Genomic DNA, 23,846 nt, shown 5'->3' with positions numbered 1-23,846 from the left:
AGAGGAGGTGGCCGCCCTCAGCAGGAGAGCTGGAGACAAGCTGGAGTGAGCCTGCAGGCTGTGTGGGTGGCAGGTGGTGGGTGTTCCGGGAAGGCAAGCCCCCCCCAGGTGGGAGGAAGCGCGGGTGGGGTTGGAGTGGAGGAAACTGCCATCTTCTAGGACCCTGGCCATCCCTGCTAGATCCCCACCCCCACCGTCACTGCAGGTACTTCCTCTCTGCCGCCTCTCTGGCTTCTCTCCTTCCCCTGTCTTGACCAGAGGGGGACCTAGGAACCCAGAGGACAGCAGGTGAGGGGCTTAGGCCCCCAGCACGCCCACTTCCTCGCCCCAGGTCCCGGAGAGGCTGGCTCGGTGCCTAGGAGTCTGGGCGGGGTCTGGGGAAGAGGAGTAAAGGAAAAGAGTCCTGACGTCTTGGAGGGGCCTGGGCACCGGTAGGGAGGAGACGCCAGGAGGAGGAGGAGAGCTCCTGGGAATCCCACAGGAGAAGAGCAGGAATGGGGGAGGGGGGGAGGCGGCATCCCGGTCCATGCTCCCTGGAAGCTCCCCTCTGCCCTGCTCCCTGGTCTGCAGGGATTGGTCCTGGTGTCTGGCCCCGCCCAGATCCCAGGCACACTCTCAAGGGCTCTAGCCATGGGGTAGCCTGTCCTAGGTTCATTTTCCAGGGTCAGGCTAGGGGAGGTGGCCTGAGCCTGTGTGCTGTCTGAGTGACTGTGCTCTCAAGTTCATGGGTGCGGTGGGTCTTGAGCCCCTTCCTGTCTTCTCTTCCTGTCCCCTGTCCTCAGCAGGGGTCAGTGGGTTCATACTGGAGGGAGGGCAGAAGGTCTAGGGTGTCTGTTCTGCCAGCCTCTCTGGTTAGAACAGCAGCAGGGCAGAGGGGAACAAGACTGAATGACACCGCTGGACAGGGGCCTGCTGGGTCTCCTGGGCAGCCCTGGGCTGTGGCAGACATCCATCAGCCAGGCCAAAATGCTTACGTGTGGAGTGACCAGGGGCCTGAGCTTTGGCTTCTCTATCTGTAAAATGAAGTCACCATCCCTACTCCGCCTCTTTTGTGGGGTTACAGATGTGCAGGTGAAGGGCTGGGTCGGGGTAGGAGGGGGGTATGTGGGCCGACACTGCCCTCTGGTGGCTGTAGCTAGAGTTGCTATGCACTGGTGCTGGGAGCTAGAGGCTGCAAGTCAACTGGGAGCCTGTGGGGTCCCCTTCATCTCTGTGTCTTTCTTCTTCACCCCAAGCTTCCCAGGGGCCTCAGGGCTGCTTTCTCATGGGCAGGGACAATCCAGTTCAGCAAACATCCATTCAGCAGGAATGGAATGGGCCCCTATTTTATGTCCCCTTCTGTGCTTGGAGCTGCAGAGATGTCTAGGGCACAGTGAGACTGTCCAGGAAGTTGTTCAGGGGACTAGTGAGGGAGCGGCTTGGCCAACCTGAAGTCTGGACAGGTGACCCTGTCGTGGCCACCCCTGAGGTTCTCCAATCTCACTGTCCACAGCAAACCCTGGGGTTGGGTTGTGTCTCCTTCAAACTTTTTGGTGACAAAGACACCATAGAAAATACGCATGCTTGAGGGGCGCCTGGGTGGCTCAGTCGGTTAAGCGTCCGACTTCAACTCAGGTCATGATCTCGCGGTCTGTGAGTTCGAGCCCCGCGTCGGGCTCTGGGCTGATAGCTCAGAGCCTGGAGCCTGCTTCCGATTCTGTGTCTCCCTCTCTCTCTCTGCCCCTCCCCCGTTCATGCTCTGTCTCTCTCTGTCCCAAAAATAAATAAAATGTTAAAAAAAATTAAAAAAAAAAAAAAAAGAAAATACGCATGCTTGAGCACAGAGGAGAACAGATTTGGTTACCAGGATTCGTCCATTCCCAGAAGGATCTCAGAATGATCCCTGGGCTCTGGGTTCTGTCTTTGGCATTAGTTTTCTCCTCCCTGCTGGAACATCCCCATCAGCACATAAACATGTTGTCACCGCACTCAACCTTAAATGCTTTGTTTGTTTGTTTGTTTTTTGTTTTAGTTTATTTATTTGAGTAAGCTCTACACCCAACATGAGGTTCGAACTCACGACCCTGAGATCAGGAGCTGTGGTCTCTTCCAACTGAGCCAGTCAGGCACCCCTCATCTCTCGTTCTTAAACCACCTTCTCTAGGGGCAACTGGGTGGCTCAGTCGGTTAAACATCCGACTTCGCTCTGGTCATGATCTCACGGTTCATGGGTTCGAGCCCCGCATCGGGCTCTGTGCTGAGCGCTCAGAGCCTGGAGCCTGCTTTGGATTCTGTGTCTCCCTCTCTCTCTCTGACCCTCCCCTGCTTGCGCACGCGCTCTCTCTCTCTCTCTCTCTCAAAAAATAAATAAACATTAAAAAAAATTTAAACATTAAAAAAAAATTAAACAAACAAACAAACAAAAAACCCCCCCAAAACCACCTTCTCTAGTGCCTATGTTGTCTTTCAGTGACTGTTCTCTTTCAGCTCCCCTTCCCTGCAAAACTCTTCAATAGTTTTCTATATTCTCCATCCTCACATCATCACCTCCCATTACTTCCTCACCCTTCTCAGTCTCTCTCACCTCCGTCTCTCCACTGAGATGGCTCTTGCCAAGGTTGTCCATGGCCTCCATCTTGCTGAGTTGATTCTCCGTCCTCGTTGGTCTCCTGTGGCAGCACCACTCAACACAGGTGGCTCTCTCTGCTTGAAACACTTTCTCTGGAACCCAGCTTTTCCCTGGTTTACCTCTTCTTCAGGGTCCCATCCATCTTGGTCACCTTAGATGAGTCTTCCTCTTCTCCCTGCCCTCTACGTACGGAGGGTTTAACCCTGGGCCCCCTTATCTATCTACACTCAGTCTCTCAGAGGTCTCACCTAGTCTCATGGCTTTACATTCTCACCTTAGAGCAATGAGTCCCCAGTTGAAGTGTCCGGCCCCCATCTTTCCCCTATGCTCAGATTTATATATCAAGTTGTTATATTTATATATCCAGTTGGGATAAACCCAGCTAGTTGTTTATCCACTTGGATACTTAATAAGCATTTTGGATTTAACTTATGTAAAACTGAACTCCTGGGGCACTTGGCTGGCTCAGTTGGTAGAGCGTGTGACTCTTGATCTCAGGATTATGAGTTCAAGCCCCACGTTGGGTGTGGAGCTTATTAAAAAAAAAAAAAAGATATTTAGATAAATCTGAACTCCTGGTTTTCTCTACCAAAGCTGACTTCCCCTCAGTTTTTCTCATCTTTGTGTATGGAGCTCTCTCTGGCCCAAACAGTTGGAGTCATTCTTGACTTTTCTTCTTCCTTCACACTCTTCATCCAATCCTTCCGCAAGTCCTATGGCTCTACCTTCAGGATAGGCTTCTAATTCAATGTCTATCCAAATAGATGGAGTAGCTAGCTCCACATTTCCCTCCTGCAGAAAATAAGTAGAAAACTGGATAAAATGTGTGAAACAAAGGTTTAAGGCATTGGACAATAAGCATCACAGGACAGTGGTCTCAGGGAGAAACAGATTGAGTCCTATGATGACCTTGGGTTTCTGTCTAGAGGCAATTTCTGAGGGCAGTATAGGGAGGGGGAACCCAAGCAGACTCTGGTGTCTACTGACCCGCAGAGACAGAGGTCAGAGTTCAGGGAGGCTGGAATTTGTGGAACAGATTTTTTCCCAGGAGGAGAGAGCCATGCAGTTCTCAACAAGTCCCAGAAACCTACAACGGAATGTTCTTGAGTCTTTGGTTGAATGCGAAGCTGGAGGTGTGTAGGGTGAGACTCCATGAGGCTGAGAAAAGAATATCCACCGGGGAGAGAACAACTCCCAGGAAGTCATACGTGAATTCCCAGAGCTCACACAGGGCTGGGAAATGTTTAGGTTCTTATCAGCCAGTGAGGAGAGTCCTCACTGAATATTTGGGGCATTCAGTAGACACTCCAGAAAGATTACTCCTTTGTAATAGGGCTAAAATATCTCTAGAGTAAAGGCCTTTCTGGATCTGCCCTACAAAACTTTAAAAACAAGCCTCAAGAGGATCAAGCTGATCCACAACTTAGCTGCCTGGCAAGATGAAACCCAGCAAAGGAGGATAAAAAGCTGGCATCTCAGCAATGTAACATCCACAATATATCCGGCATCCAAAAGATTATTGAGCAAGAAAGATGTAGAAAATGTGACCTGTAGACAGGAGAAAAATCAGTCAATAAAAACAGACCCACAAATGACAGAGATGATGGCAGAGAAAGACTTCTAAAAATTCCTTATAGCTAAGTACAAGGATTAAAAAAAATATATGAGTATAATAAGGAGAGAAATGGAAGATGCAAATGAAGACCAACTAGCATGCCTGGAGCTGGAAAATACATGATCAGAAATGAAAAGTTCCTGAATGGCCTGAAAGAAGATTAAAAAGTCAGTGGAGGGGCACCTGGCTGGCTCAGGTCAGTCAGTAGAGCATGTGACTCTTGATCTTGGGGTTGTAACTTTGAGCCCCATGTTGGGTGTAGAGATTCCTGAAAAATAACGTCTTTAAAAGAAAAAAATCAGTGGACTTGAAGATATACCAGTCACAACAACTGAAACGGAAGGACAGAGAGAAAAAGGCTGGAAAAAGAAAATGAACAGAGTCCTAGTGCCTGTGGTTCAGTATCAAGTGGTCTAACACACATGTAATTGAAATCCCAGAAGTGGGGCTCAGAAAAAAAATATTTAAAGAAATAAAAGTTGATGGGGCACCTGGGTGGCTCAGTCAGTTGAGTGGCCAACTTTGACTCAGGTCATGATCTCATGGTTCGTGAGTTCTAGCCTCACATTGGGCTTGTTGCTGTCAGTCTGTCATTGCAGAACCAGCTTCAGATCCTCTATCCCTCTCTCTCTTCCCTGCCCCCACTTGTGCTCCCCCCAACCGAAAATAAAAATAAATATTAAAAAAAAAAGAAATAAGAATTGAAAAATTTCCAAATCTTGATCAAAGCTATACACCCTCAAATCTAAGAAGCTCAATCAGCCCCAAGAAGGATAAAAGAAAAATCCTACTAAGACACATCATGATCAAATTGATGAAATCCAGTGATGAAGAGAAAAAAATTTAAAGGTATATAGTGGGAAAAAGACAAATTATATTTAGAAAAATAAAGAGAATAATGAATTTGAGTCTCAACTGAAATGGGCCGTAAGAATAAAATGCACTCAATTCATTATAAAAAATGGAAAATATAATCTCATTCATAATTTTTTATGTTGATTACATGTTGAAATGATAATATTTTGGAGATATTGGGTTAAATAAAAATTATTATATTATTTTATTTATTTTTATTTATTATTATTATTTTATTTTTTAAAAATATAATTTATTGTCACATTGGCTTACATACGACACCCAGTGCTCATCCCAACAAGTGCCCTCCTCAATGCCCATCACCCACTTTCCCCTCTCCCCCATCTACCTTCAGTTTGTTCTCTGTATTTAAGTTTCTTATGGTTTGCTTCCCTCCCTCTCTGTTTGTAACTATTTTTCCCCTCTTCCCTTCCCCATGGTCTTCTGTTAAGTTTCTCAAGATCCACATATGAGTGAAAATATATGATAACTGTCTTTCTCTGACTTATTTCACTTAGCATAATACCTCCAGTTCCATCCACGTTGCTGCAAATGGCATGATTTCATTCTTTCTCATTGCCAAGTAGTATTCCATTGTATGTATAAACCACATCTTCTTTATCCATTCATCAGTTGATGGACATTTAGTCTCTTTCCATAATTTGGGTATTGTTGAAAGTGCTGCTAGAAACATTGGGGTACATGTGCCCCAATGCATCAGCACTCCTGTATCCCTTGGGTAAATTCCTAGCAGTGCTATTTCTGGGTCATAGGGTATTTCTGTTTTTAATTTTTTGAGGAACCTCCACACTGTTTTCCAGAACGGCTGCACTAGTTTGCATTCCCACCAACAGTGCAAGAGAGTTCCGGTTTCTCCACATCCTCACCAACATCTATAGTTTCCTGATTTGTTCACTTTAGCCACTCTGACAGGTGTGAGGTGGTATCTCAGTGTGGCTTTGATTTGTATTTCCCTGATAAGGAGTGACATTGAGCAGTGTTTCATGTGTCTGCTGGCCACCTGGATGTCTTCTTTGGAAAAGTGTCTATTCATGTCTTCTGCCCATTTCTTCACTGGATTATTTGTTTTTAGGGTGTGGAGTTTGGTGAGTTCTTTATAGATACTAACACTTTATCTGATACGTCATTTGCAAATATCTTCTCCCGTTCCATCGGTTGCCTTTTAGTTTTGCTGATTGTTTCCTTTGCAGTGGAGAAGCTTTTTATCTTGATGAGGTCTCAATAGTTCATTTCTGCTTTTAATTTCCTTGCCTTTGGAGATGTGTCGAGTAAGAAATTGCTGTGGCTGAGGTCAAAGAGGTTGTTGCCTGTTTTCTCCTCTAGGGTTTTGATGGTTTCCTGTCTCACATTTAGGTCTTTCATCCATTTTGAGTTTATTTTTGTGTATGGTGTAAGAAGTGGTCTAGTTTCATTCTTCTGCATGTTGGTGTCCAGTTCTCCCAGCAGCATTTGCTAAAGAGACTGTCTTTTTTCCATTGGATACTCTCCTGCATTGTCAAAAATTAGTTAGCCATACATTTGTGGGCCCAATTCTGGGTTCTCTATTCTGTTCCATCAGTCCATGTGTCTGTTTTTGTGCCAATACCATACCATCTTGATGATTACAGTTTTGTAGCAGAGGCTAAAGTCTGGGATCGCGATGCCTCCTGCTTTGGTTTTCTTCTTCAGTATTACTTTGGCTCTTCGGGGTCTTTTGTGGTTCCATACAAATTTTAGGACTGTTTGTTCTAGCTTTGCGAAGACTGCCGGTGAAATTTTGATTGGTATTGCATTGAATGTGTAGATTGCTTTGGGTAGTATTGACATTTTAACAACATTTATTTTCCAATCCATGAGCATGGAATGCTTTTCCATTTCCTTGCGTCTTCTTCAGTTTCCTTTATAAGCTTTCTCTAGTTTTCAGCGTACAGATCTTTTACCTCTTCGGTTAGGTTTATTCCTAGGTATTTTATGATTCTTGGTGCAATTGTGAATGGGATCAGTTTCTTTATTTGTCCTTCTGTTGCTTCACTATTGGTGTATAAAAATGCAACCAATTTCTGCACATTGATTTTGTACCCTGCAACTTTGGTGAATTCATGTATCAGTATTGGAGATACTGGATTAAATAAAATATTATTATTTTTTTAATGTTTGTTTATTTTTGAGAGAGAAAGAAACAGAGCATGAACAGGGGAGGGGCAAAGAGAGAGGGAGCCACAGAATCCGAAGCAGGCTCCAGGCTCTGAGCTGTCAGCACAGAGCCAGACGTGGGGCTCAAACTCACAAACTGTAAGATCGTGATCTGAGCTGAAGTCGGATGCTTAACCAACTGAGCCACCCAGGCGCCCCAAAAGCTGGTGGGTTTTTGTTATTGCTGTTGCTTTGTTTTTAAAGAGTGATAGGGTTGTTATGGTCTAAGTGTTGGTGTCCCCCTGCAATTCATGTTGAAATCCTAACCCCCAGCGCGATGGTGTTAGGAGGTGGGGCCTTTCTGAGGTGATTAGGTCTTGAGGGGGGAACCCTCAGGCATGGGAACTGGTGGCCTTATAAAAGAAGCCCCAGAGAGCTCCCTCCACCCTTCCACTACGTGAGGACCACAGTGAGAAGATAAGACAGTGCCTGGGTGGTTCAGTCGGTTAAGCATCCAAGTCTTGATTCTGAGGTCATGATCTCACGGTTCACGATATAGAGCCCTGCGTTGAGCTCTGTGCTGACAGCGTAGAGCCTACTTGGAATTCTTTCTATCCCTCCCTCTTTCTTTCTCTGCCCCTCCTTCGTGGGTGGGCACGCTCTCACGCTCTGTCCCTCCCCTGCGCTGTCTCTGAAAATCAGTAAACATTAAAAAAAAAAAAAAAAAGGAGAATTAGTGCCATAACCATCTCTTTTGGGCCTGCAGGTTCTTCCAGTCTAAGGCACAGAAATGGCCCCACGACTCCTCGGCCCGCCTCCCGTGGTGCGCTCTGAGGGACCCGCTCCCTGCGCTGAAGGGGCGCAGGTCTGGATTGGAAATAGACACACTCTTGAGCACTGCCGGCCGCCGGATGAGGGACGCTCTGGGGCCACAGGGGACGAGGTTGGAGGAGTCTTCAGGGGGAGCCCTCTAAGCGGGGTCTGCAGCAAGAACAGGTGTTTGCCAGGGTGGAAGGAGGTGGGCGAAGCGAATGAGGGCTAGAGGTAAAGCACGAGGAAAGGTAGTAAGACGAATTAAGAAAGAAGAAGAAGGGCTGTCAAACGGCTGGAGCCCCGGGAGCGTGAGCGCGAGGACCAGCGTGTGACGCGCCGGACTGGGCAGCGCGTTGAAACAGTCCTAGGGTCGGGATGCATCTCCCAGCCACCGGGGAAAGCACTACCCTGCGCTAACTCCCAGATCACATCCAGGGAGGGCAGCCGGCAACGCCCGCGGGAATGGAGGGAGGCTGTGCCCCCCAGGTAGGGACCTCGGGGTCCCGGTACCCGAAGTCCAGGGAAGCCGCGACTTTGGGCAGAACCATTCTCCGGAGGTGGAGAGGAGAGTAGAAACCCTGCACTCGGAACCAAGCCCATGGAACCGGCCGGAACCGCCATTCGACTCTCTCCTTGTTCTGATTTTTTGCGCTCTGCTCCACCACCTCCGTCCCCTCGCGCGCGACTCCCAGTCCCGGGCACCACTGGTTGCTCCCTGGCTGCCCCCTCCCGCGCGTGGTACGGGCCGGCGGGCGAGCACTCCAGGCGCAGGTTATAAAGGCGGGGCTGCGGCAGCAGACTGCGGACTCAAGATGCGCCCGAAAGAGCCCGGGCAAGGCCTCGTGGGGCAGCGCTTCAGAACCCGGGCTCCAGCGGGAGTCACCCCCGCACCCCCACCCGCAGCCCATTCCGCTCCAGAGCCCTCAGCGCAGCCTGCACCCGCCCCTGCGCAGGCACTGACTGAAGGACCGCGAACGGGATCCAGATCCCCATCCGTCTCGGGACCCGCCCCCGCCGGAGCTCGCCCGACCTCCAAGGCTGGATCCCCGACAAGAACACCGCGCGCGTCCGCATTCGCCGCCGCCCAGCGGAATGCCCAGTTTGGGCCCGGCAACTCGGACGCGCAGTGGACTCGCTTCATATTCCGAGGGCCCTTTGGTCCCCGGGCCACTGGCCTGGGGACTGAGAAGGCGGCGGGCATCTGGAAGACGCCGGCCGCCTACATCGGACGGCGGCCTGGGGTGTCGGGCCCCGAGCACGCCGCCTTTATTCGGGAGCTGGAGGAAGGTAAACCGGGTCCCCGGGACCCCAGAGCGGGTGGGACCTGGGTATTTGCAGGCAGAAGGGGGGGGGGGCGTCGGTTCCAGGCGCCCCGCCCCCTCTGGCACTCAGTCTCACCCTTCCACCCACTTGCGTTGTCACTGCGGTGCCTGTTCGGACGCCTCTTGCCCTTCTTCTCCAACCTTCTGTCGTCCCCTGATTGCTGTCGGAGGGTCAGGTCGGCGCACCAGCGCGCTCGTCCGCCCGGCTCTGCGCGCCTGTTGCTCCCCAGATCTGCGCACTCTCACGGTCCCCCCTGCCCCGCCCTACTCAGTCAACCGCAATTCCAGGAGAGGGGCGGGGGGCTGCGGGAGGGCGCTGCCAGGCTCGCTCTGAGCGTGTGCTCGCCCGCCGCACCAAGCTCGGGAGGTGGGTGGGCGGAGGTGGGTGGGAAGGTTTTGGCAACCTTTTGGCTGCGGGTGTCGAAGCCCGGCTTTTCCCAGACTCGGGGTGGGCGGGGCCTCAGGTTTCTTCCCCTTGTACCCTCTCCTGGGTCGCGGGAGATCTCTGGATTAGGTCTGGAGGCTCAGGAGCCCCTACTGCGTGCTGGAAAAGTCTCTCCCGCCTCTCCACACGCAACAGGTGCAGGGTGGGTGACTGCGTCTGTTTTATGACCCATGAGGCTCCAGTCGGCGGAGAGCGCCCTCCGGGTAAGAGGTGATGAGTCAGTCTGGGGCTGTACTGTCGCTAGCCTCCTGCATTCCCCTGGTACCAGGGACCTGGGCGTCCTGAGAACTAATTTCCACCTGAGCTTGGAGGACTGTGATCCCTTGACCTCACCCAGACCCCTCCAGGGCACAAAAGAGCCCATTTGGCCCTGGGAGCAGGGGAAAGGAGTGCTGGGTACTGGGGGTGTCTGGAGAGAATAGTGGGGGCAGGAAGGGAGCTCTCTTGTCGCTGACTCTTGTTGAGGGAGAACTGAGGATCGGACAGGAAACAGTGGGATGTGGGGTAGCGTATGTCCTCCCTTTTCCCACCTTGGCCTCCACTCCTGCTTTTGCAGCGCTGTGCCCCGACCAACCCCCACCAGCCGAGATCACCCAAGAAGATGTCAAAGTGATGTTAAATTTGCTAGAGAAGCTGGGTACTGCTTTCCCTGTCCGGCCCAGCCTGAGCCTTAGCCAGGCCTCTGTTTTCATTCTCCCCTGGAGGGGTAGGAGCCTTGTCTTTTTCCTGCTTGATTATTTCTCTGGGAGCCGAGCCAGGGGTCCCTCTTATGGAAGGCAGATATATGCTGGATATCCAGGCCGGAATTGCTTGTAGAGCCATCTGGTCTGATGTGCTCTTCTCCATAAGGGGAAGCTGAGTCAGGCCCCACAGTGTGTCGATGGCAGACTTTTTTCTAGTACCCTGGAAAACTAGGGTGTGGGGAAGGTTTCCCCTAGTGGCCTGGCTTCCCTTTGACCCCTGTGTACTCCCTTGCTTCTCCCACCTGTCTGGGAGAGCCCAGAAAACAGGAAAGTATTCCCCGTGGATGGGGGTCCCTCTGCAGAGAGAGCAGGACCTAAATACTGTGGCTCGCATTGGCCAGTCCCTGGTGAGACAGAACAGTGTTCTGATGGGGGAGCACAGCAAACTGGAAGCCATGCTGGGCTCAGCCAGGGAGGACGTAACCGGGCAGGGAGGAGGGGAGGGAGTGTGCCATCTCAGACCTACCTACAGCACCCCCACCCCGCCCCGTGCCTGGACCTGTGCTCGCCCCTGCCTGCGTTCCGACGGGGCCCCTCTCCCTGACTGCCAGATTTTACACCTCAGATACCAGGTGAGCTTGAGAGATGACCTCCTTCAGCTCTACTCAGACTCTGAGGAGGAGGAGGAGGAAGAAGAGGAGGAGGAGCCGGAGGAGGAAGAGCAGCAGTATTATCATTCCTATGGAGCCCCTGAGCCGTGAGTGTCCTGCCTTTTCACCTGGGCAGCCCCTTCTCTGTGCCTCAGTTTCCCTGTGTGCAAACAGGAACACTGACGGTGCACCTGCCGGCAGGGCTGCTGGGACTAATGGAGACCGCCACACCGAGCCCAGGTGGGCATCCTCCGGGTGGGCTGGGACCTGGGTCCCCTATCCCCTGGCTTCTGTGGCTCTCACTCCTAGGACTTGTCTGTGGGAGACGGAGGTCCTGCACAACTGCCCGCAGCTGGAAGCCCTGCAGGAGCAGCTGAGGCTGCTGGAGGAGGAGAACGAGCAGCTGAGGAGGAGTTGAGCAGGTGGACAGAGGGCACATCCACGGCCAGGGGGTGTTGACTCCCCTGCCCCTGCCTCTCTCCCTCCCTCCAGGCCTCTCAGCTCTACCCCCTTGATTGTGTGGAGCAGTTTTGTACGTGAAGTTGTAACTTGGGGTGGGGGGAAGAACTCAGAACTCAGAGTTTTGAGACCTGAGTTCGAGTCCCCACTCTGGTATTTCTTAGCGGTGTGAGCTTGGACGGTGTTCCTTGACCCGCTGAACCTCCGTCGTTAGCATGGGGAGGAGTACTCTCAGCACTGTGGACCCTTCCAGAGGCACAGCTGAGGAAGTGCTTTCTGCACCCTGTAAAATGCTGTACAGAAGCCCCAGGGTCCCTCTAAGCCTGTGGCCTTTTGTTATTTGGGGCACAGGAAGAAGGGGCCTGGAAGCAAGGAAGGGAAGGAGCCGGGAGCTGCCAGAGATCAGGCGCTGAGGCACCGGGGCCAGGCCAGGGGCTGTGCTGCTACTGTGTGTTTATGAAGAAGAGGGAGGCATAGCATTGGTCCCTGGGGAGCTCAGGTCTGGCTGTGAGCCGCAGACACAAGATGGCTGAACTCATGCTGTTCCCCTCCCCCCAGGCCTGACCTTCCTTACCCCTGAGTTCCTCAGCTCCCCCGTTGGCCCACGGGTCCCCAGGTCCCTGGCATGGGAACTGGTCCCTAAGTTCTGTTGCTTCCACCTCCTCAGAGAGGCTCAAGTGTCTTTTCTCCTCCTCACCTCCCTGACTCTAGCCCAGGCCCCCCGTCTTAACCGGTCTCCCTGCCTGGATTGCTGCCCTTCCGGGTCATTCTGCACACAGCCCAAATAAGTTTCCTAAAACCAAATCTGACCACGTCATCCTCTGCCTAAAACCCCAAGTTTCCCATTGGCCAAAGGGTAACCTCAACCCCCACCCCAGCCCCAGCGTCAGAGCCCTCCCAGTGTCTTGTGATTGCTTCCAGGCCTCTCCACCCCCTGTCTGGGCCTTGTTTGCCATTCTGTGCCTGGCGGAGCCCCGCTTGCCCCGCAGAGGCAGACCTCGTAAGGCAGGACAGGGTGTCACAGCTGAGACCCCCAGCGCGCCCATTGCACTCGCTTCATTGGAGCCCAGCCTATGCACTGGCAGGATTTCCTCGCCCATCACTTTCCCCACTAGACTTGAGCCCCGTGTGTGCTGGGACCAGGCCTGGAAGACTGGTCACCCAGGGCCTTGCTCCGTGTCAGTTAACTAACATTTACGGAAAGGAGACCAAGTGAGGAAGGCGAATCCTGCAAAGGCGGACCCCCCGCCCCCGCCCCCCCCCCTCAGGAGCTGAGGGGCGGGGTGGACAGAGGCAGTGGGAGGGCCAGACTGGTCCCCAGAGGCCAAGGGGGTCGGAGCCGACTTTCTGTCCCTGCTTGTCGCCAGCTGAGGCCAGCCAGCAGATGGCTGAGCTGTCAGAGGTGCTGGCGCTCAGGAGGGAGGCCCAGGACCAGTAGCAGAGGGAGGTCACCCAGCTGCGGGCCCAGGTCCTGAAGCTGCAACAACGCTGCCAGTTGGTGCGTCCAGGTGTGCCCAGGGCTCCCTCTTGTCATGGCCCCGCCACACCCAAGCCCCCTCCTCCCTGTCCTCACCTCATGGGGCTTTTGGCTCGGCCAGGCCCCAGACCCCTCTCTGCGTCAGAGTCCCGAGTTGGAGGGGATCTCAGAGAGCCCTCATTCTTCCCCCTCCTTGTCCCAGGGAGGGGACCAAGTCCCAGAGAGGGTCACAGCGTGTTCCAGGAACCAGGCCGCATGACTCTCCTGCCTTATGTGGCCTCACTCTACGTGACTTCTTACTTAAAGGGCTGCCAAAGCCTCACCCATGTGCCTGGGAAGACCTGTCGGAAGTGGTGGGGAGGCCTGGGGGGAGGGGTGCTTACCAGTCTTGGGTCTTTCCAGCATGGGGCTGAGACTGAGAAGTTGCAGCAGCAGCTGGCTTCGGAGAGAGTAATCCAGATGCGGCTCCAGCATGAGGTGAAACTGCCCTTGGCTCCTGCCCCTGTCCTCGAGAGACCGTGACCCAGAGCAGGGAGCTCGGGGCCCTTGGTCGGCTGCCTGACTTTCCTGGGAGGACAAGCTCCTTGAGCCGGGACTGGGTCTGTCCCTTTGCACACCCTCAGCGTCTGGCATGGGGCCTAGCAGGTGGTGTCTGAGTGGAGTAGAGTCCAGGGACCTACCTGGGGGCACCCTGTGTCAGAGTCTGGGCCTCTCGCCTCTTAGCCCCCTGGGGAAAGGGCGGGCTGGGTGGGCCTGGGTCCCAACAGAATCTGCAAGTGGCTTCCCAGCTGCAGGACCTATGGGAGAAGTACACGGAGCGTGGGGGCATGCCGACCCAGGCTCAGGAGGAGGTGAAGACCCTCCGCCAGCAAGCGCCGGGGTCCACTGACCCTGTCACCCGCCTCACACACGCCGTACCTCTGGTGAGGACCCCCCGCTGCCCGCTTTTGCCTGTGTGCTTGTGCCTCAGCCCCGCTGGCTGATTTCCTTTCTGTGCCTGGGAGTAGGGGCTGGAGTTCTGTGGGGATCCCCTGGTAATACCCCTTCTCCACCACAGGAGGCCCTTCCTGGTTTTCAGGAGGCCCTGGCTGAGGAGCTCAGAAGGTCCATGAGGATTATCTCCGGCCCTGTGTTTTTTATGGAAAGGTGTGCTGCTGGGACCCCCAGGCCCTTGCCTGACCCACAGTCACTTTCCCAGAGTGGGGAGGGGGTTTGCTTCTGACCTTCCTTCACTCCTGGCGCCCCTCGTTAGCTGCCCCAGCCCCTCCCCCACCCCACCCTTTTCTCCGTCCCCATGTCTGGGCCCGTCATTTCTCCCCAGGACTTTTTCACATGTTGGGGCCCGCAGGGACTTTGCGGTTTCAGCTAATGTTGCCTTGGGACAGTGAAAGCCCTTTTCTCTGTTGAAGGAATCATGGGAAGACTGAGAAGGAGGAGATGTCACACCTGGGGTAAGCTGGCTAGGGGCTCTCCCATCAACCACCCTCACTTTTCAGCAGTCAGACAACCACCTGCAATCCTGCCGCCCTAGAGAAGGCCCTATGCTCTGGGCTGGCTGGGTTGAGTTGTTCTGGAAGGGGCTGCTCCCTTTTCTTTCAAATCTTGCCCCATAGGTGGTCATCTGATTTAGGCTGTTCCAGGTGGGAACCGAAGCCTTTCCTTCACCTTGACAGAGGCTGAGAGTGAAGGAGCACTGGCCTGGGAGCTGGAAACATTTGGGACCGAGTCCCAACTTGGTCCCTTTATTGGCTGTGTCCTTGGCCAATGGCTTGAACTGTCTGAGCCTTACTAAAATGGATTTGTTCCTATGGCAACTAGCTGTGGGATGGGCTGTAAAGGTTAAATCATGGAGGGGAGCAGAAGGAATATTGTTATCCTTGCCGGTCTGTTCTGTGCAGCAGGGTGGGGGGTACTAGGAGAAAGCAGGGTTTGTGCAGTGTTTGGTGACCCTCCTTCCTACCTGGTGCCTGGGCTGGGTGTTTGAAGCCTTGAGGCGGGAACCCAGCTCCCTTTTTCCCTAGTTGGGACAGAACTGAGGAGTAGCCATTGGATCTATGTGTAGACTGGGGCAGAGAGCACGAGAGCTCCTCAACCCTGGTGGCTGGAGATGTCCTAGGAGCAGGTGGAAGGGGGGCGCTGGGGGCTCTGCCTGGGGTTGGCCTTCAGGGGCACAGAAAGACTTTCCTGTCTCCCTGCCCAGATACAGGCTGTGCTGCAGTGAGGTGCGAGAGCAAGACTGGGGCTTAGAGGCTGAGAAGGGGTTACTGACAGCAGAGGATTTTGTGGCGGAAGATTTTGTGCCTGTGGAGGAATTGGTGCCTGAGGAGGAACTGGTGGCCACAGAAGAGGTGGCGTCAGCTGAGGAGGGGGCAACAGAAGAGGTAGAGCTGGTGTCTGAAGGGGCCGAGGCCTGGGAGGAGGTGGACCCAGAGCTGGATGAGGCAACGCAGGGGAACGTAGTGACCTCGGTGCTGGAGGCTAGCGGCTTGGGCCCCTCTCGCCTAAACATGAAGCGTGTCTTCCAGCAACTGGCTAACTGGCTGGATGCGCATTATAGTCGGCAGCTGAGGCCGAAGATGCTCCAGAAAGGTGAGTGCTCCCACAGGGGCCTCCCTCCGGCCAGCCAGACCAGCTACAGATCATCAATGAAAGGTGAGGGTAGGTGAGCCCCCCAAATGCTCACTTACCCCAGCTTGGCCTCACCCAGTGTGATGATTTGCATGGAATTTGCATATCATTTGGATAGGCACCTCCAGGTTCCTTCAGTGGGAACTATGGCCCCAGGGCTCATTTATGTGGAATTTGCTTAGGATTCCAGATCTCTACCCCTTTTTCTCCTGGGGGTCTGGGCTGAAAGTCATGACCAGGACTGCAGCCCCCTACTGTGCCTCTGCTTCCCGTCTCTGCTGTCCCCTTCTCCCTGTCTCCCACTCTGCCACCCGATCCCCGAGGCTTCCCAGCCCTGCAGTAGTGACAGCAACAGGTACAGGGAGCGGATCAGAGCAGCAGTCCAGGGTGCTGACCCAGCCCTTTCAGAGGCTGGAGGAGGACTGGGCCAACCATCCTCCCAGGGCCTGGGAGGAAGAGGGGTGTTCTGGGGCCACCCAGGCCACTGGGACAAAGGTCTCTGCCAGCAAGGGTCACAGCTGGACCAGCCCCCTGGATGAGTCTGAAGATGGGCTAGGTCTCCAGGGTGCCGGGGGGTGGGTCAGGGTCTCCTTTCCCCAGCTGGAAGCCCCAAAGCTTGGGGAGCTGCACCTGCTGAGTGTGAGCCCTGCCTTCAAGGAGCTCACAGAGACACCAAAGGTGATTTAGTGACTGGCATTGTTTCCTTTAGTCCTCACACCCCTGAAGGTAGCTGTTACCAGCCCTTTGTTAGGTGAGAAAACTGAGGTTTGGAGAACTTAAGTAAGAACTTAAGATCATTTAAGAACTTAAGAACTTAAGATCACTTAGCTGGAGTGGGTCTGAGCCTGTTCTCCTCACTGCTATGCCAGAATGACTTTTCCTGGCCTGTCCCTCCCCTCTGACCCTGTCCTGGTGCCTGCCTGACCTGCTCATCAGCCGTGAAATTTGTAGCCTCACCGGCATGGGTGGGCTGCCCCCACTCCAGTGGCCGCTTGGTCACTGCTGGGCAGCCTCATCAGGGTCACCGTGTAAGGTTGTGCAGTTTGGAAACTGAACGGTGACCTCTTTGGCCAGCCAGTGGGCAGCCTGTAAAACTATCAATCACGGCTGTCTTTCTGATACAGCGACAAGGCCTCGGCCCCTGCCTGCTGTCCAAGCCCTCAGTTTACCCCTCCCTTCTCTTCCAGGCTTTGCTGGTTCCCAGCAGCCTGCAGAGGCCCCACAGACAGCCTGAGGCCCCTCCTTCAGCTGCTTGGCCAAGTCCCACCTACCCCAGACCCTCCTTCCCATCCTCCCAAACAGGACCCCCCTGTCTGTCACTGGCCTGCCTTCTGTCCCCATGAACCTGGGCTGGGGCTTGAGGACCCAAGCCTCGACCCTTTGCAGCTGGTGCAAAAGCTAGTTCAGGTTGCTGGGCCTGGGGTCACATGGTAGTCCAGGGGATGGGGGTGCCTGAGGCGAGGTCTGTCTGCTGCCAGACCTGGCTTTGAGCTGGGGGTGGGGCTCAGACACTGGTGTAGGAAGGTGTTCTGACTACCTTTCTAACGACAGGCCCTTGAGCCTCAAGTTAAAGGTGGCCCCTGAGTCCTTGCTGACTTTTAGGGACCTGGCCTTCTTCCTCCATTCTTGGTCCTTTCTTCTCAGTCCCTAACTACTGTTGGTAACCAAGAGTATCTCTGTGTGTGGGTGAGGGGTCCCTCCGCCCACTGGGGGCCTCCTCCCGCCCCGCCCCCATCTCCCTGCCTGTGGCCCATGTGTCCAGGCTCCCTGCCCATTGCTCCTTCCCCCTGGTCCTCCCCTCAGTCCTCTGTGCCTCTCCTTTCTTCATTCTAGATGTTCTGCCCTTTCCCACTCTTTACTCCTAAACAGCTGGAGTCTGGGCTCCCCCACCTCCTGCCCACTTCAGTCTGGCTCTGTTCCTGCTGTGTTGCTCACTCTCCTGTTGCTCACTTGTCAGCCTGTGCACCTGCTGGTGCAGGAAATAAAGGACCTGTGCACTACCTGGCCTGGACTCCAGTGTCTTTCTCTGGGAGCATGTGTGCATGTATGTGTGCCCCTGCATGCAGCTTTGCTGGGGCAAAGTTGTAGAAAGAGGATGGGCTCCAATACTGAATCATGTGCCATGGACTTTTGTTAAATGCATTACTTAGTCATATCAACAACCCCTGGGGGGTGGTGGGTGATCTGGTAAATGGTTATTAGAGGATGAAACAGGCCCCGGCGGGTCTAACAGCTAGTTGCAGAACTGGGATGTGAACGCAGGCCCTCAGGCCTCTGGAGCTCATGCTCAGACAGGCTCCTTTCCCTGTTTTTCTGCTCCAGGGACTCTGGCCCAGTGCCCTGCCTGTGAGGGGAAAGGCACGGGCGAGAATCACCCACTGTCTTAGGTAAACGTCCCTCAGACCTGGAATCAGACCTGGAGCAGCATTTGAAAACAAGTAGTTTGGGAGATGATCCAGGAATCACTCTTGGGGACAGTGGGGAATTGAGAACGGAAGGAAAGCTAATGAAAGGGAGTGCTAGGCACCGAGGCTAACCCTACAGGGATCTCTGGGAAGAAGTGTAGCCTTTTGCTACTCAGGTGTGGTCTGTGGACCAGCGTCACCCACATCTCCTGGAAGTTTGTCAGAAATGCAGATTCTTAGGTCCCACCCCAGACCCAAAGAGTCAGAATCTCCATGGTAACAAGGACCCCGGGGAAGGCACATGCATACTAAAGTTTGGGACCCACTGAGATGGACCCCACCCAAAGAGGGAGGACGCTGGGCATGCCTCGCCCAGCTGACATTTGTGTCTGGCAGTCTTGGGGGCATTAACATGTTGTGTTCTGTGCCCTGTACGTGGGAGAGGAAAGCCCCCTGGTACAAAATACCAGTGCTTTCAGTGGAATATGGACAGTACATGCTGGAGTGGATATATATTTTTAAGAGTTTATTTATTTATTTTGAGAGATAGCATGAGCAGGAGAGGGGCACAAGCAAGAGAGAGAGAGAGAGAGAATCCCAAAGCAGGTTCCATAATGTCAGCGCAGAGCCCAACATGGGGCTCGAACTCAACAATGTTGAGATCATGACCTGGGCCAAAATCAAGAGTCAGATGCTTAACCGACTGAGCCACCCAGGTGCCCCCGGAATGCATATTTTTAAATGGCCACGCTATATTTTTAAAATTTTTTTTGAAGTTTTTATTTTTGAGACAGAGAGAGAGCATGAACGGGGGAGGGTCAGAGAGAGAGGGAGGCACAGAATCTGAAGCAGGCTCCAGGCTCTGAGCTGTCAGCACAGAGCCCGACGTGGGGCTCGAACTCACGGACCGCGAGATAGTGACCTGAGCCCAAGTCGGACGCTTAACCGACTGAGCCACCCAGGCGCCCCCCCGATGTGGGGTTTGAATTCACAAACTGTTAAGATCATGACCTGAGCCACAGTTGGATGGTCAACTGACTGAGCCACCCGGGAACCCCAAGGTTTTCCAGGTTTAAACAAAGTAGACCTCACCTTCCCCACTCTTGATAAAGAATGCTGGGAGGCAAAAAGACACTAAGACATTATGCGGAAGAAGATAGGGTCTAATTATACATAAAACTCATTATGGTACCCAAAAAAAAAAAAAAAAAAGCCCAAGTCCTTAACACTAAATCCCTGGAAGAGAACATAGGAGTTCAAAATTCTTTTTTTTTTCTTCTGTTTATTTACTTATTTTTGAGAGAGAGAGCATGAGCAGGGAAAGGGCAGAGAGAGAGGGAGACAGAGAATCCCAAGCAGGCTCCATGGTGTCAGCACAGAGCCCAATGCAGGGCTTGAATTCATGAACCATGAGATCATGACCTGAACTGAAACCAAGAGTCAGACACTTACCTGAACGGGGCACCCAGGCACCCCAGGAATTCAAAATTCTTTTTTTTTTAATGTTTATTTATTTTTGAGCGAGAGCGAGAGAGAGAGCAAGTGGGGGAGGGACAGAGAGAGGGACACACACACACACACACACACACACACACAGAATCTGAAGCAGGCTCCAGGCTCCGAGCTGTCTGCACAGAGCCTGACAGGGGTGCTTGCTCGAATTCACAAGCAGCGAGATCATGACCTGAGGCAAAGTCAGGTGCTTAACGGACTGAGTCACGAGGGGACCCTAGGAGTTCAAAATTCTTAAGGGAATCTTCTCAGATGTCCCATGCAAGGTGTCGTGGTCTCATGCCTTTCATTCTATGACTTAAAAAAAAAAAAAAAGTTTATTTATTTACTTTTGAGAGAGAGAGAGAGAGGTAAAAAGAGAAATTCCAAGCATGCTCTGCACTGTCAGCATGGAGCTGGACCAGGGGCTTGAACCCACAAACCGTGCGATCATGACCTGAGCCGAAACTAGGAGCCAGGCGCTTGACTACTCGAGCCACCCAGATGCCTCTCATTCTAGGACTTTAACGGGGGAGACTTGCTGGGCTTCCAATTTTGGCTTCCTTTGTTATCTGCACTCTTACATTCAGATCTTGGGCTTGAGTTAATGGCTGGCTAACCTGCGCCTAACATTTTCTTCCTCCAGAGATTCTCTGATGATTAACGGTAGCCAATCAATGCCACGGCCAAAAGCACCCCCCCCTCTTCTCTCTCCAGCGCTGGAGCGAGAAGCCAGTTGCATAAGCCAGTGCTCCTTCTTCCACGTGTGCCCCATCCTGATTCACCGGGATGAGAATTTGGTAGTGGTGTTGCCACAACACTCCAGCGGTTACCAGCACCCTGCAAAGGGGGCTGGCTAGTGAAGGATCACATTTTAGAATCCCAAGATGAGTGTGTTGTTTCCTAAAACCCTCTGTTTTCAGAGGAGGGCCCCTCACACACACCCCGCCCTGCCCCGAGGCAGACTTGGAGATAAGGATTTGAGTGTGAGTGGTTTATTTGGGTGGTGATCTCAAGTGGGACCACGAGGGTGTGAGATGGGGAAGGGATGCACGTGAACAAAGGAGAGCCTTGAGCTCGGTCCTGCAGGGGGATTCTGGAATTTGGGGAGACGGAATTATCCTGCCCAAGGGATGAGGGAACTAGGGTATTTATCCTCCCATCGAGGGTGCGTGTGGAAGGATGTTGCCCATGGGCTCAGAACAGTGAGGGGAATACGGGCGAAACGTCAACAACGCCTGTAGCAGCCACTCACCCGCCAATGTGACAGATACTTATTGGATAACCCCCTATTCTTGGAACGGGATACAGCAGAGAGGAGGGATGTGGGATCCACACTCTTACAGAGTCTCCCTTCTAAGTGGGGGAGGCGGACAATAAACTAACATACAAAACAATGACAGGATGTGACCTAGGGAGAAAAAGGGGAGCCAGCCACGTTTATGCCTGGGAAAAGCCTTCCAGGCACAGGGAACAGCAAGGACGAAGGTTCTGAGCAGGAATGAGCTTGGTGCATTGTGTAAGGAAGGGAAAGGGAGAGAGGAGGAAGACACTTGGCACCTGCCATGGGGACAGCAGGGCTGACCTAGGACTTCGACAAGGAGTTTAGGTTTGATTCTAAGTGCAGCAGGAGGCATTGGAAGGTGAAAACCTGGAGTGGCGCAGTTTGATTTCTCTTTTAGAAAGAGGACTCTGGTTGTGACCCTACCACTGTTTTCCACCTGCACGAGTAGATTCTCATTCAATGTTAGGCTCTGGGGATACCGAGAAGAATGAGTCATGGGTCCCCGTCCCCAAGAGGGTTCTCCGTTCTCTCTGTTGCCTCAACCGTGTCTCCACCAACTCCCCTCTCCTGCCCCACACTTGACACAATGTGATCCATTGGAAGCTAGTTTATTTTGATTGTTTTTTCATGGGGCTGGGCTGGGCTGGGCTGGGAGAGGCTGGGCTCTGAAGCTCCGTTCTAGGGATGTTGGTCCCCGTCCTCTGCACTGCGGCGGCCGAAGTCCATCCATCCGTATGCTGCTTCTTCTTCCTCCAGCCACGGTCCCTGCTTCTTGGACAGGTCTGAGGGTCAGAGGTGGGAGAGGACGTGAGCATATGGGAAGGACATCTAAGCCACTAGAAACCAAGGCCAGGGCCAACCCTGGCTGGGTGAGGCAAGCAGGGATGGCCGTCACAGCTCCTACCTGCCACCAGCTGTGGGGGACCCTGGAGCCCTAGCTGCCGTCGGTGGTGAGAGGCCGGGCCCAGCCGGTTCAGCCAATGTGGTTCCAGGCCCCTGTTGGCCCCTGGACCCGAGGGTGCATCCTGCAGCTGGGAGCGGGGCTTCCAGGAAGCTTCAGAGAAGGCGGTCAGAGCCAGTGCCAAGATCAGCACGCACACACACAGTCGTTGCATCTTGTCTGCAAAGGAAAGAGGGGCGGGGCTGAAAGGTGGAGCCGGCTAGGCACCCAAAGGCAGGGGCCTGGACCAGATGGACTCTAGGTGCCTCCCTGCTGGCAGGTGCAGCGCCGTGTGGGGCTGTGGGCTGGTCCTCAGTTCGCTTTTCCAGTTCCTGCCAGCTGCGCAACCCCTGCTCCCTGCAACTCCCAAGCCCTGCCCTTTTCCTCCTCACCCACCCTAATTACAACAGTGGCTTTTCTCCAAGGAATTTACAACTTAGAGCAACGGTTTCCAAACTTCTGCAGAATTTGAGGCCATGTGAGTGGTCCTGTGGATGTTTACATCTCATAATTTAAAGTGAACTTTCATGTTTTTATTAAAAGTTTTTTAATGTTTATTTATTTTTTGGGGGGGGTTGCGGAGGGGCAGAGAGAGAGAGGGAGACACAGAATCTGAAGCAGGCTCCAGGCTCTGAGCTGTCAGTATGGAGCCCGACGCAGGGCTCGAACTCATAAACCGTGAGATCATGACCTGAGCTGAATTCAGACGCTTAACCGACTGAGCCACCCAGGTGCCGCTAAACGTGTTTTTTTTGTTTTTGTTTTTGTTTTTTTAATTTTCGAGAGAGAGAAAGAGAGAACGAGCAGGGGAGAGGGACAGAGAGGGGGAGAGAGAGAGAATCTTCAGCAGGCTCCATGCTGAGGGTGGAGCCCAGTGCCGGGCTCCACACCACAACCCTGAGATCATGACCTGAGCCTAAATCCAGAGTCAGATGCTCAACCGACTGAGCCACCCAGGCACCCCTAAAGTGAACTTTTAAATAGTGATACCAAAGCGTGCGTTCCAGACAGCACGGTATGGTTATCTCTTTGGAGACCATCGGTGTATTCACTGTGTGGTCGGGTTCCACCGATTCTGTGCAGCCCTCGGAAGGAAAGTTCTCCTGCCATTTTTGCTTAAGAGGAATATTGTGTGATTGTAATTAAGCAGTTAAAAATTAAGCTGTTAAAAAAAGTTAAGGGGCACCTGGGGGGCTCACTTTGTTGAGCATCTGACTTTTGATTTTTTTTTTTTTAACGTTTATTTATTTTTGAGACAGAGAGAGACAGAGCATGAACGGGGGAGGGTCAGAGAGAGGGAGACACAGAATCTGAAACAGGCTCCAGGCTCTGAGCTGTCAGCACAGAGCCCGACGCGGGGCTCAAACTCACCGACCGCAGGGCTCGAACTCACCGACCGCGAGATCATGACCTGAGCCGAAATCGGCCGCCCAACCGACTGAGCCACCCAGGCGCCCCCTGGCTTTTGATTTTTTTATGGTCTCATGGTTCATGGGTTCGAGCCCTGCATGGGGCTCTGTGCTGGTAGCACGGAGCCTGCTTGGGATTCTCTGTCTTCTCTCTCTCAGCCCCTCCCCCACTCAGGCTCGCTCTCTCTCTCTCTCTCTCTCTCTCGCGCGCTCTCTCTCTCTTTCTCTCAAAAATAAACTTAAAAAATCTTTGTAAAAAGTTAAGCAGTTACCACTTGCACCTGTGTGTCAGCATGACCTGAGTTGGGGGGGAAACTATCATACAGAAATAAACTGGATCCTCAAATGAGTCTAAAATTCACATCTAGGGGCACCTGGGTGGCTCAGTCAGTTAAGTGTCCCACTTTGGCTCAGGTCATGATCTCAGCGTTCGTGAGTTTAAGCCCTGCCTCAGGCTCTGTGCTGACAGCTCGGAGCCTGGAGCCTGCTTCGGATTCTGTCTCCTTCTCTCTCTGCCCCTTCCCCGCTCATGCTCGCTCTCTCCCAAAAATGACTAAACATTGAAAAATAAAATAAAAAAATGAAATTCACATCTAAAACTCTCTTCTTAGCATTTGTGTTCTTTCTG

At 53.2% G+C, this 23,846-nt stretch overlaps 2 protein-coding genes across 2 annotated transcripts; one reads left to right on the top strand and one right to left on the bottom strand.

Annotated features, from left to right (window-relative positions):
* The first annotated feature begins 8,836 nt into the window (after nt 1-8,836).
* HAP1 (huntingtin associated protein 1) lies at nt 8,837-16,060 on the top strand. The gene is given in 10 exon segments (XM_049638177.1): nt 8,837-9,311; nt 10,348-10,442; nt 10,807-10,953; nt 11,086-11,231; nt 11,326-11,539; nt 12,505-12,583; nt 12,852-13,081; nt 13,849-13,983; nt 14,118-14,206; nt 15,177-16,060. Coding segments are annotated over 10 exon segments (2,160 nt in total). The 3' UTR covers nt 15,727-16,060.
* A 5,441-nt stretch (nt 16,061-21,501) lies between these two features.
* Nucleotides 21,502-22,033, bottom strand: GAST (gastrin). The gene is made up of 2 exons (XM_049636100.1): nt 21,774-22,033; nt 21,502-21,651 (listed from the first exon to the last, which is right to left on the bottom strand). The coding sequence occupies exons 1-2, from the start codon at nt 21,982-21,984 to the stop codon at nt 21,548-21,550; spliced, it is 315 nt and encodes a 104-aa protein (XP_049492057.1). The 5' UTR covers nt 21,985-22,033; the 3' UTR covers nt 21,502-21,547.
* Nucleotides 22,034-23,846: the final 1,813 nt, after the last annotated feature.

This window comes from Panthera uncia, chromosome E1 (assembly GCF_023721935.1).
Source record: "Panthera uncia isolate 11264 chromosome E1, Puncia_PCG_1.0, whole genome shotgun sequence".
Classification (NCBI taxonomy): Eukaryota; Metazoa; Chordata; class Mammalia; order Carnivora; family Felidae; genus Panthera; species Panthera uncia.
This window is presented reverse-complemented; position numbering and strand designations above follow the sequence as displayed.